Source organism: Pseudophryne corroboree, chromosome 11 (assembly GCF_028390025.1).
Source record: "Pseudophryne corroboree isolate aPseCor3 chromosome 11, aPseCor3.hap2, whole genome shotgun sequence".
Classification (NCBI taxonomy): Eukaryota; Metazoa; Chordata; class Amphibia; order Anura; family Myobatrachidae; genus Pseudophryne; species Pseudophryne corroboree.
In genome coordinates, this window is record NC_086454.1 from 295,586,420 (window position 1) to 295,600,589 (window position 14,170).

Below are 14,170 nucleotides of genomic sequence, written 5' to 3' on the forward strand. Positions count from 1 at the left end.
CAAAAACGTATCCCTCCTGCGGCCCTGTACCGTCTCTCCACATGCTTACATACAGTGAATTGCTATCAGCACTTTGATTGGTGGATAGCTCCAGCCATACACCAGTCTGCATGCTGACAGCCATTCACTGCCAAGAAGCTCTGAAGGCACCAGCCTGACTTCTAGATCATGGGGCCCTGATAGGAGAGCATTTGTATTTGGTAGGTGTGCCACGCCTGTATACTGTGTTTTATTGGGAATCTTTTCCAAACAAATAGTTTGCATGTTTTTTTCTCTCACTAGCTGATGCTCTGGTACTCCGAAACGTCAGGCTGGAGACATCATGTCTGGTTTTAACACACTCAGCCGTAATACAGAAGATATCATGTCTACAACAAAATGGCTTCATCTGCCAGACAGGTAATGTAACAATCCTATCTGTCAGGAAACGTGGAATTAAATTCAGAACTGGGAAATTTGGAGATGACAGCTGATGTTCCACATGAAACACTTTACACAAGGAACACGGCTCATAATTTACCACAACACCTTACTGCTAATATCAACAAACACATCTCCCATGTCATATGCAAAGGCAGTATCAAAACTAGAGATGAGCGCCTGAAATTTTTCGGGTTTTGTGTTTTGGTTTTGGGTTCGGTTCCGCGGCCGTGTTTTGGGTTCGACCGCGTTTTGGCAAAACCTCACCGAATTTTTTTTGTCGGATTCGGGTGTGTTTTGGATTCGGGTGTTTTTTTCAAAAAACACTAAAAAACAGCTTAAATCATAGAATTTGGGGGTCATTTTGATCCCAAAGTATTATTAACCTCAAAAACCATAATTTACACTCATTTTCAGTCTATTCTGAATACCTCACACCTCACAATATTATTTTTAGTCCTAAAATTTGCACCGAGGTCGCTGTGTGAGTAAGATAAGCGACCCTAGTGGCCGACACAAACACCGGGCCCATCTAGGAGTGGCACTGCAGTGTCACGCAGGATGTCCCTTCCAAAAAACCCTCCCCAAACAGCACATGACGCAAAGAAAAAAAGAGGCGCAATGAGGTAGCTGTGTGAGTAAGATTAGCGACCCTAGTGGCCGACACAAACACCGGGCCCATTTAGGAGTGGCACTGCAGTGTCACGCAGGATGTCCCTTCCAAAAAACCCTCCCCAATCAGCACATGATGCAAAGAAAAAGGTTAGGTGGTATACAATTATGGACGGGCTGCCGAGTGCCGACACAGAGGTAGCCACAGCCGTGAACTACCGCACTGTACTGTGTCTGCTGCTAATATATAGACTGGTTGATAAAGAGATAGTATACTCGTAACTAGTATGTATGTATAAAGAAAGAAAAAAAAACCACGGTTAGGTGGTATATACAATTATGGACGGGCTGCCGAGTGCCGACACAGAGGTAGCCACAGCCGTGAACTACCGCACTGTACTGTGTCTGCTGCTAATATATAGACTGGTTGATAAAGAGATAGTATACTCGTAACTAGTATGTATGTATAAAGAAAGAAAAAAAAACCACGGTTAGGTCACTGGTATATACAATTATGGACGGGCTGCCGAGTGCCGACACAGAGGTAGCCACAGCCGTGAACTACCGCACTGTACTGTGTCTGCTGCTAATATATAGACTGGTTGATAAAGAGATAGTATACTCGTAACTAGTATGTATGTATAAAGAAAGAAAAAAAACCACGGTTAGGTGGTATATACAATTATGGACGGGCTGCCGAGTGCCGACACAGAGGTAGCCACAGCCGTGAACTACCGCACTGTACTGTGTCTGCTGCTAATATATAGACTGGTTGATAAAGAGATAGTATACTCGTAACTAGTATGTATGTATAAAGAAAGAAAAAAAAACCACGGTTAGGTCACTGGTATATACAATTATGGACGGGCTGCCGAGTGCCGACACAGAGGTAGCCACAGCCGTGAACTACCGCACTGTACTGTGTCTGCTGCTAATATATAGACTGGTTGATAAAGAGATAGTATACTCGTAACTAGTATGTATGTATAAAGAAAGAAAAAAAAACCACGGTTAGGTGGTATATACAATTATGGACGGGCTGCCGAGTGCCGACACAGAGGTAGCCACAGCCGTGAACTACCGCACTGTACTGTGTCTGCTGCTAATATATAGACTGGTTGATAAAGAGATAGTATACTCGTAACTAGTATGTATGTATAAAGAAAGAAAAAAAAACCACGGTTAGGTCACTGGTATATACAATTATGGACGGGCTGCCGAGTGCCGACACAGAGGTAGCCACAGCCGTGAACTACCGCACTGTACTGTGTCTGCTGCTAATATAGACTGGTTGATAAAGAGATAGTATACTCGTAACTAGTATGTATGTATAAAGAAAGAAAAAAAAACCACGGTTAGGTGGTATATACAATTATGGACGGGCTGCCGAGTGCCGACACAGAGGTAGCCACAGCCGTGAACTACCGCACTGTACTGTGTCTGCTGCTAATATATAGACTGGTTGATAAAGAGATAGTATACTCGAGTCGTAACTAGTATGTATGTATAAAGAAAGAAAAAAAAACCACGGTTAGGTGGTATATACAATTATGGACGGGCTGCCGAGTGCCGACACAGAGGTAGCCACAGCCGTGAACTACCGCACTGTACTGTGTCTGCTGCTAATATATAGACTGGTTGATAAAGAGATAGTATACTCGTAACTAGTATGTATGTATAAAGAAAGAAAAAAAAACCACGGTTAGGTCACTGGTATATACAATTATGGACGGGCTGCCGAGTGCCGACACAGAGGTAGCCACAGCCGTGAACTACCGCACTGTACTGTGTCTGCTGCTAATATAGACTGGTTGATAAAGAGATAGTATACTACTAATATTATATACTGGTGGTCAGGTCACTGGTCACTAGTCACACTGGCAGTGGCACTCCTGCAGCAAAAGTGTGCACTGTTTAATTTTAATATAATATTATGTACTCCTGGCTCCTGCTATAACCTATAACTGTCACTGCAGTAGTGCTCCCCAGTCTCCCCCACAATTATAAGCTGTGTGAGCTGAGCAGTCAGACAGATATATAATATATATAGATGATGCAGCACACTGGCCTGAGCCTGAGCAGTGCACACAGATATGGTATGTGACTGAGTCACTGTGTGCTGTGTATCGCTTTTTTCAGGCAGAGAACGGATTATAAATAAAAGTGGTGGTCACTGGTCACTATCAGCAAAACTCTGCACTGTACACTACTGAGTACTCCTAATGCTCCCCAAAATTAGTAAATCAAGTGTCTCTCTAATCTATTCTAATTCTAAACGGAGAGGACGCCAGCCACGTCCTCTCCCTATCAATCTCAATGCACGTGTGAAAATGGCGGCGACGCGCGGCTCCTTATATAGAATCCGAGTCTCGCGATAGAATCCGAGCCTCGCGAGAATCCGACAGCGTCATGATGACGTTCGGGCGCGCTCGGGTTAACCGAGCAAGGCGGGAAGATCCGAGTCGCTCGGACCCGTGAAAAAAAAACATGAAGTTCTGGCGGGTTCGGATTCAGAGAAACCGAACCCGCTCATCTCTAATCAAAACTAGTGTACACATAACTGTATACAAAGGTGCTGTCCCCATAGCAGCAACCAAACAAATCCTGTCATACCTGTATATTAGTAATTCAAAGTAAATTGCTGCCAGTCACAAAGCTTCACTTGCATTTTTAAACATTGCAGCACACCAGCCCGAGCCCTGGAAGTGTTTCTCCATGAAATAATCCTTTTAATATTATTTATCAAGCACACTGCAACTTCTTTTGTTCTGTATGATGGCACTGGGCCGGATTCACAACCTGAGTTGTGCATAAACCATTGAGTTTACATACAACTCTGAATCAGGCCCATAATTCTCCATTTCTGTTCTTATTCTGGTTTAATAGGAAATTGCACAGTAAAAGCAATTTTGTTCTGTATGCTACATGTATTTCTCTGTGCACGTTCCTTATTCATATGTTGTACCAGATACCAGTAAGTCACAGTAACCAGAGCCGGCCCTAACCAATATGATGCCCTAGGCAAGATTTTGGCTGGTGCCCCCTAGCACCACCGCTGGTTCTGCCTCTGACCTTGCACCTCTTTCCCAGCACCATCACCCCTCACCCATAGCAGTCCTTGTACCCCCTATATTTTAAACAGGAACAGTTCGCACATTTGACGCACAGCCCAAAAAGGGGCATCTTCTTGCTGGGAAGGGGCATGGCCACACAATAGTAACGCCAATTCCAATTACGCCACACAGTACTGCAACTTTATTCACATTTTATCTTGCGATAGTGTCCATAATTCATATTACATCCCACAGTAGTATCACTTTACCTTATAAACGTTACTCCTCACAGTAGAGCCTCTAATTCACATTACATCACACTGAATTGCTCCTTATTCACATTACACCACACCTTATTGCTCTTTATACACATTAGATGACACAGTAGTGCCCTTTCTATATGCAACACCACATAGTAGTGCACCTTATACACACATTAGTAATGCATTTATACACATAATTCCACACAGTAATGCCCCTTACACATATGAGACACATTAATGTCCTTATAAACATAATGCTCCTTACACATTATGACAACCTTTATTAATGCCCTTTTACACATAATTTCCCTTACACATATGGCGCACATTATTAATGCCCTTATACACATAATGACACACATAGTGCCCCCTACACATTTGCTGCACATTATTAGTGCCCCTATACACATAATGACACACATACAGTAGAACCCTGTTACACATATGCCGCACATTATTAATGCCCTTATACACATAATGACACACATAGTGGCCCTTTACACATATGTTGCACATTATTAATGCCTTTTTACATGACACACATAATGCTCCTTACACATATTCCGCACACTACTGCACAACCAACCCACTCACATGCACACAGCACTCACACTTCCACTAACACTGTGACCTCTGCCTCTGCTTGGATACAGATGTGTCCTCACAAATCTTGCATCAATGCTAACGTCGGGCACCTTTTTTTAATGAAAATTATTTGCATTGCTATGTGGCTAGGATGCACAAGCAGCTTCTGCTGATTAAACTGATATGCAGCATGCCTATATACTGTGTGAGACTGTGGCTGTATCTGCATATGAAATGCTACATACAGAATATAGGCATGCCGCATATCATTTTAATCAGCAGAAGCTGCTGATGCCCCTAGGCATATCAAATGCCCTAGGCAATTGCCTAGTTTGCCTATGCCTATGGCCGGCTCTGACAGTAACATAGATAAATGACACCGGGTCATGTGTAGGGCGCAGTCCTGAATCCCTATGTACAGCAGGGGTCCTTTAACCTCTATGGCTGGAATCCCTATTTTGTCTTTGGCTTTGCGACTCATGATTACTGTTGCTAAAGTTGCTTAGGAATTAATTATATAATTTTTAATAATTAATAATTGAAGGTCAGTTTGTAGTTTGAGATTGAAGACCCACCCTGACCAGACTGACAACACATAAAGAGGTTGGTAGTTAAAGAACCCTCTGATTTAGTGGCTGCTTAATAACTACAGATGCACCTACTCAATGCAAATAAAATTAAAATAATAATAGGACACTTTAGAAATCTGCAGGAATGGAGCAGATGAATTTATGGGATACGTTCCAGAGCTTGGGCCCAGTAGGCAGGGATGGACTGGGGCTCTGAACTGGCCCTGGCATTTGTGAACACGCACACACGCGTGCGCACGTCACACAGTGGTGCGTGGACATGACGCACGGGGGCGTACCGTGAGTCATGGGGCTTGGACTCGCGGCATGCCCCCTTTCCCATGGAGATGCACGTGTTGGGCGGTGGGGGCGGCTAGACCAGAGACCGGCTCTCTGTGGACCGGACTGGCCCATCAGCCCATCGGACCCTTCTGGCATATGCCAGAAGTGCCAGATGGGCAGTCCGGCCCTGCAGGTAGGGTAGAAAGCATTGACTAATAAAAGCATATGGGATTCTTTTTGCAATGTGCACTAAGGCTGTTTCTAGCCAATTTGGCTCCCAGTGCGAGATTAAAAAATGCGCCCCCCCCCTATAGATATAAAAAGTAAAAGGTATTGGCGACCACAGGAAAAAAAGAAAAAATATATATATTATGCCATAAACCGCAATGCCCTTGATAAATTAAATCCCCATTTTACACATTACGGCAGGCAAGAGTACCCATTTTACACATTACGGCAGGCAAGAGTACCCATTTTACACATTACGGCAGGCAAGTGTCCCCATTTTCCACAATACAGCAGGCAAGTGTCCCCATTTTCCACAATACGGCAGGCAAGTGTCCCCATTTTCCACATTACGCATGCAAGAGTCCCCATTTTACACATGATGGCAGGCAAAAGTCCCCATTTTACACATTACGGCAGGCAAGTGTCCCCATTTTCCACAATACGGCAGGCAAGTGTCCCCATTTTCCACAATATGGCAGGCAAGTGTCCCCATTTTACACATTACGCATGCAAGTGTCCCCATTTTACACATTACGCATGCAAGAGTCCCCATTTTACACATGATGGCAGGCAAGAGTCCCCATTTTACACACGATGGCAGGCAAGAGTCCCTATTTTACACACGAAGGCAGGCAAGAGTCCCCATTTTACACATGATGGCAGGCAAGAGTCCCAATTTTACACATTCCAGCAGGTGGTAGAGGAGGGGGGGGGGGGGGGGGGAGAGAGAGAGAGAGAGAGAGACTGACTTACGTTTGAAGCGGTTCTTTCCGCTCTTCGGCCACCTCTCCCTTGTCTTCCGTCGCGCCGGCCCTTCCTGCAGCTTGGCTCCCCCTCCTCCCGAGTACCCAGCTCGGGGGGCGGAGTTTCACGTCATTCTGCGAAACTCTGTCCCCCGAGCTGGGTACTCGGGAGGAGGGGGGAATCAAAGTGCATCAGAAGTGCAGCAGCGGGTGCCCTGTGCGGTTGCACAGCTCGCCCGCTGCAAGAAACGGCACTGCCTCCTAGTGTCCCTGCAGTGAGCACATCATCTCACACTTAAGCAGAAGGACTCCTGGGTCAAAAATCCAGAGGAGTTTCGGGAGGGTGCTGTATCGGGAGGGTTCTGTCCTTTGCAAGCATACGGCATTACTAGACACTGCTATGCTTGTGATGAGTGGTGGGATGCTCCGCATGCAAAATGCAACACTTGATGCATCCTACCCATGGAGAGGAACTTTAGTAACCATATAATAACAATTGGGTCTTAGAGGGGAGCCTTCTAAAGAGTGGAGAAGTCACAAGTGGAGATGTTGCCCATAGCAACCTATCAGCTAGCATTTATCAAGTATACTCTATAAAATGGTAGTTAGAAGCTGATTGGTTGTTATGGGTAATATCTCCACTTCTTCCCCCTTTAGACGCTTGATACCTCTCCCGCACAATCTATAACATGCTGTTTTTGCAGAGAGGCAGAGCTGTAACATGGAGCCAACCCACCAGTTCATGACTTCTAGAGGAGAGGAGCATGTGAAGGTGAGAAATAAAACAGAGATGCATGGTAGCTATTGGTGCAGTGTGGTGCATGTTTCAATGCTAGGTGAGTGAGGTTACCACAGGCTTCTGCAGTGTAGCATGGTGTCCCAGTGGTTCGCATTTCCGCCTCACAGCACAGGGGTTATGAGTTTGATACCTGACCAGGGCCCTATTTGTGTGAAGTTTGTTTGTCCTCCCTGTGTCTGAGTTTCCTGGTTTCCTCCAATGCTCCAAATATATCATTTGTGGTGTTATATTAATAAATTATATTATAAATTTGCTAAAGCTATACAGAACTATATGAAGTCAGTAAATTGTAGTGCTCCTCTGTGTTAGTAAAACAGGATGTAGTTATGTGATCGGCGGTCAAGAGACCGCCAGTCACAATACCGACCCTGAACACCCCGCCCCCCTCACAATCCCAACAGTCGGCATGCCGACTAACAGGGACTATTCACACTCGTGCACTCGCTACCGAGCCCTCAGCGTGGCGAGCGCAGCGAGCATCGGTGTCAGGATGCTGACCGCCGGGATTCCGGCCGCTGGCATCCCGATACCAACCCAGTAAAACTGTGAGTGGCTATGGTGACATTACAAACAATGGGGTCCAGGTTCAGACCTAATTACATTTGTTGTTCTTGCGTGTAAAGCTGTAATAAGATTCATAAGAATAACAACAGTGGCTAGAAGGCCTATGACACAGCACTAAATGTAGGTGTGAGTGGTAGACGGGGGTGACAGCATGAAATGTGCCCCTGACTCTCTTTACTAATTATCACAGAGCAATAAGAAGAACATAAGAAAAACAAAGAGATCAGTGGAATCAGATTCAGATATTCCTGGTGAGACCTTTTCTTTTTGATGGTGTTACTTGTCTTCCTCTTTGTCCCTTTTGTCAAACTTGATAAAGCCTGGGATCCAAGAAGCTACAGTCCATTACAAATTGCAGGACCTGGTGTTCTACTGACTGGAGATTATGGGTTTTAATTAATTGATCAGCAATGATCTGTTGAATAATCAGATATTATGACAGTCTAGCACAGGCACAGTAAGAGATGTCATAGCCCCTTATCTCCCCCAGCCAGCAGTAGACAGATGTATAGAGCAGTGTTCCCCAGGAGGGGGACAGAGATGAGATAAGAAGAGGATAGGGATAAGAGAGGGATGGGGTGGCAGAGATGAGGTAGGAAGGCAACAGAGATGCGAAAGAGATTTGAGGGGGACAGAGATGAGAGAGAGATGGGAGGGGCAGTATTGAGATGGGAGGGGGACAGAGATAAGAAAGATTGAAGCGGACAGAGATGAGATGGGAAGGGGACAGAGATTAGAGAGAGAGACAGACAGGAGGCGGACAGATATTAGATCGGAAGGGGGCCAGAAATGAGAGAGAGCCTGAGAGAGATGAGATGGGAAGGGGACAGAGATGAGAGAGAGCATGGGAGAGAGATCAGATGAGAAGGGACCAGAGATGAGAGAGACAGCACTGGAGAGAGATGAGCAACTGGTAGACAGGAAGAGACAGATAAAAGAGAAAGAAAGTGGCTGGTTGGGGGGCACAGAATAAGAGAGACAGATGAGAGAAGGCAGCAAGAGGGACAGAATGAAAGAGACAGATGGGGTACACACAGGGATAGGAATGTCCACGCGATAGCTAGCGACAGGGTGAATTACGTGTCCACATTCTAGTATTTGTATATTTATGTACAGCTTTGTGTTTATTCTGCAATATTATTTGTAATCTAATTAGGTTTGTTAATTCTTGTAACCTGGACACTAATATTTCTTTATTCCTTGCTTGAAGATCTCCTGAACATGGCACAGCAGCTTGCTAATACCCCAACAATAGGAGGAAACAACCTAACAGTATGTAGTACACATTATTACCACATTGAGTTGTTTGTTCTAGTGCAACAAACAGAAGTCTAGCGAACTATGTCAATTGCCTGTTCTACCTATCCATATGCTGTACATCTGGTGCCAGGTGTACAACGATGACTCTTTTTTGGTACAGTACCAAGTATAATAAACTGAGCTATGCTTGGTGCCAAATACATGAAGCTGAGCCACATATGTTCCCAGGGGATGCGGTCAGCATCCCGCTGGACGGGATCCCGGCGGTCGAAATACAGACGCCGGAATCCCGACCGCCACAATCCCAACATATTCTCCCTCCGTGGGTGTCCACGACACCCATAGAGGGAGAATATGATAGTGTGGCGAGCGTAGCGAGGCACCGTGCCCGCAGCGTGGCGAGCGAAGCGAGCCCGCAAGGGGCTGCGTTCCGCTCGCCACCCCTGTCGGGATTGTGTGGTCGGGATTCCGGCGTCGGTATTTCGACCGCCGGGATCCCGTCCAGTGGGATTACGTACTGATCCCGTTCCCAGGCCTAATATGCTGAATTGTATCTGGTACCAAGCCTAATATGCAGAGCTATATCTATTGCCAAACATAATATGCAGAGCTATATCTGGTGCCAAACATAATATGCAGAGCTATAGCTATTGCCAAACATAATATGCAGAGCTATATCTGGTGCCAAACATAATATGCAGAGCTATATCTATTGCCAAACATAATATGCAGAGCTATATCTGGTGCCAAACATAATATACAGAGCTATATCTGGTGCCAAACATAATATGCAGAGCTATATCTATTGCCAAACGTAATATGCAGAGCTATATCTGGTGCCAAACATAATATGCAGAGCTATATCTATTGCCAAACATAATATGCAGAGCTATATCTGGTGCCAAACATAATATGCAGAGCTATATCTGGTGCCAAACATAATATGCAGAGCTATATCTGGTGCCAAACATAATATACAGAGCTATATCTGGTGCCAAACATAATATGCAGAGCTATATCTATTGCCAAACATAATATGCAGAGCTATATCTGGTGCCAAACATAATATGCAGAGCTATATCTATTGCCAAACATAATATGCAGAGCTATATCTGGCGCCAAACATAATATGCAGAGCTATATCTATTGCCAAACATAATATGCAGAGCTATATCTGGTGCCAAACATAATATACAGAGCTATATCTGGTGCCAAACATAATATGCAGAGCTATATCTATTGCCAAACATAATATGCAGAGCTATATCTGGTGCCAAACATAATATGCAGAGCTATATCTATTGCCAAACATAATATGCAGAGCTATATATCTGGCGCCAAACATAATATGCAGAGCTATATCTATTGCCAAACATAATATGCAGAGCTATATCTGGTGCCAAACATAATATGCAGAGCTATATCTGGTGCCAAACATAATATGCAGAGCTATATCTATTGCCAAACATAATATGCAGAGCTATATCTGGTGCCAAACATAATATGCAGTGCTATATCTATTGCCAAACATAATATGCAGAGCTATATCTGGCGCCAAACATAATATGCAGAGCTATATCTATTGCCAAACATAATATGCAGAGCTATATCTGGTGCCAAACATAATATGCAGAGCTATATCTGGTGCCAAACATAATATGCAGAGCTATATCTATTGCCAAACATAATATGCAGAGCTATATCTGGTGCCAAACATAATATGCAGAGCTATATCTATTGCCAAACATAATATGCAGAGCTATATCTGGTGGCAAACAATGATATGCAGATAATATCCGCTGCGGATATTATCTGCATAATATCCACTGCCGGGATGCCAGCGGTTTCCTGACCGCCGGTCACGTAATACACACCCATGCAGAGTTATATGTGTTGCACAGGCTAATAATGCTGACTCTCTGGCACCAAGTCTGTTTGCAGACCCTTATGTACCCATTCTAGCTGTTTTACTGCCCAATAAGTCACAACATTTAAGTCTGTCAGCATTAGAGTAATGCACTTGACAGAAATTCAGTATCGGAAATTGCAAATTACAGTCCATCAGTATCGGAATATACAAAGTTATAATCTATTGGTATTGGAATATACAAATTAGTCCATCAGCATTGGTACACTGTATATAAAGTTACAGTCCATCAGTATTGGTATACAGTATTTAAAGTTACAGTCCTTAAGTATTGGTATACTGTATATAAAGTTACAGGCCATTAGTATTGGTATACAGTATGTAAAGTTACAGTCCATCAGTATTGGTATACAGTATATAAAGTTACAGTCCATCAGTATTGATATTCTGCATATAAAGTTACAGGCCATTAGTATTGGTATACAGTATGTAAAGTTACAGTCCATAAGTATTGGTATACAGTATATAAAGCTACAGGCCATCAGTATTGGTATACAGTATATAAAGTTACAGTCCATCAGTATTGATATTCTGCATATAAAGTTACAGTCCATCAGTATTGGTATACAATATGTAAAGTTACAGTCCATCAGTATTGGTATACAGTATATAAAGTTACAGGCCATTAGTATTGGTATACAGTATGTAAAGTTACAGTCCATAAGTATTGTTATACAGTATATAAAGCTACAGTCCATCAGTATTGATATACAGTATATAAAGTTACAGTCCATCAGTATTGGTATTCTGCATACAAAGTTACAGTCCATCAGCATTGGTATTCTGCATACAAAGTTACAGTCCATCAGTATTGGTATACAATATGTAAAGTTACAGTCCATCAGTATTGGTATACAGTATATAAAGTTACAGTCCATCAGTATTGCAATATACAGTGTTACAATCCATTGGAATTGGAATATACAAAGGTACAGTCCATCGGTATTCAAAGTTACAGCCTTAGCCCAGTCATGGTTAGAATTTGCAGCATTACAGTCAGACATGATCTGAGCCACTGACTTATTTATAATGGGTGCAGTGTGTGCGTGGACACTGGCCCCTGAGTCCAGCAGGCCCACATCGTATACATTGCACCATTTCTTTAATACTCACCTCTCCCCCATCGGCAGCAAAACTTGCACAAATCATCACCAGGAAAATGGCACGCCATGCCATCTGCGTATTAGTGTGCCCCTAGTGCTCAGACTCTACAGTGCTGCTGGCTAGAGAGGAGAGGGACCGGACTGAGGAGGCTGCACACAGGCCTCCTCATCTCTTAAAATGCGTCTGATTTGAACAGTTAGTCATTCAGAATTACAACAGTTCAGCATTACAATCGGTGAAGATTACAATGGGACAGTTACTGCCAGTGAGGATTTACATAATGAAGTGTTACAGGTAGGGAGTAGTGGAATATACAGAATTTATCGGCAGGAAGGACTTGTACAGTACAGCATTAAAATCGGACAGAATTATGGTACAGTGTTACTGACAGTCTGGATCTGAATAGTACAATGTTAAAACACTTAGGGGGACATTTACTAAGCAGTGATAAGAGCAGAGAAGTGAGCCAGTGAAGAAGTTGCCCATGGCAACCAATCAGCACTGAAGTAACATCTATAATTTACATACTATACAATTATACAGAGCTGCTGATTGGTTGATGGGGCAACTTCTCCACTGGCTCACTTCTCCGCTCTTATCACTGCTTAGTAAATGTCCCCATATAATTGGTGTAATAAGTAAATGCAACAACTAGCCATGGGGGTCATTCCGAGTTGTTCGCTTATTTTTTTCTCGCAGCGGAGCGATTAGTCGCTAATGCGCATGCGCAATGTCCGCAGTGCGACTGCGCCAAGTAAATTTGCTATGCAGTTAGGTATTTTACTCACGGCATTACGAGGTTTTTTCTTCGTTCTGGTGATCGTAGTGTGATTGACAGGAAGTGGGTGTTTCTGGGCGGAAACTGTCCGTTTTATGGGTGTGTGCGAAAAAACGCTACCGTTTCTGGTAAAAACGCGGGAGTGGCTGGAGAAACGGAGGAGTGTCTGGGCGAATGCTGGGTGTGTTTGTGACGTCAAACCAGGAACGACAAGCACTGAACTGATCGCACTGGCAGAGTAAGTCTCGAGCTACTCAGAAACTGCACAGAGAAGTCTTTTCGCAATATTGCGAATCTTTCGTTCGCAATTTTGATAAGCTAAGATTCACTCCCAGTAGGCTGCGGCTTAACGTGTGCAAAGCTGCTAAAAGCAGCTTGCGTGCGAACAACTCGGAATGACCACCCATGTTTGGTAGTTGATAGTTCTGTCTGTTACTGTCATGTAGTAGTTACATATAGACAATATTGCAGACTAAACAATCATACAAGGATCTTTATGTTCTCCCATTGTAGGACCTGCTCACCCGTATCAATTCTGTGGCCTTGCAAGATGAAGAGGACATTAATATAACTGATCTGGTGACAAAGTCTTTATAGTACAGTACACTGCAAACAATATACTCTGTTCTGTGCCAATTATGCCGCTGCTTGAAAGTAAATGATTGCAGGCTTTATCTGATATTAATGAGTTTTCTATTGATTATCTGGTACGCTAGATATTTGTACAGGCCAGGGTTTGTGTCCTAAAGGTAAAAGCGCACAATGCTGTGTGCGGAGCATGATAACGCACATCTGGGCATTATGCCCCAACACGAGCTGCCCCCTGTTGTATAACAGTATAAACTGCATGCTGGAAAATATTTACTTTCTAATAGTACAGGGCCGGTGCTAGGGTGTTCGGCGCCCTCCTGCAAACTATAAATTTGCGCCCTCCCATACTTTACAAAGCAGTGACACGTATACACATAATGCTCCCTGTACCA

At 43.7% G+C, this 14,170-nt stretch overlaps 1 protein-coding gene across 1 annotated transcript in view; it reads left to right on the forward strand.

The window, feature by feature from the left end:
• LOC134968754 (uncharacterized) overlaps nucleotides 1-9,453 on the forward strand; it is an 87,577-nt gene extending 78,124 nt beyond the window's left edge. The window contains exons 3-6 of the mRNA XM_063944247.1: nucleotides 283-399; nucleotides 7,460-7,527; nucleotides 8,309-8,369; nucleotides 9,329-9,453. Of these exons, the coding sequence (XP_063800317.1) occupies nucleotides 283-399; nucleotides 7,460-7,527; nucleotides 8,309-8,369; nucleotides 9,329-9,453 (371 nt within the window). The remainder of the gene's footprint in view (nucleotides 1-282; nucleotides 400-7,459; nucleotides 7,528-8,308; nucleotides 8,370-9,328) is intronic.
• Nucleotides 9,454-14,170: the final 4,717 nt, after the last annotated feature.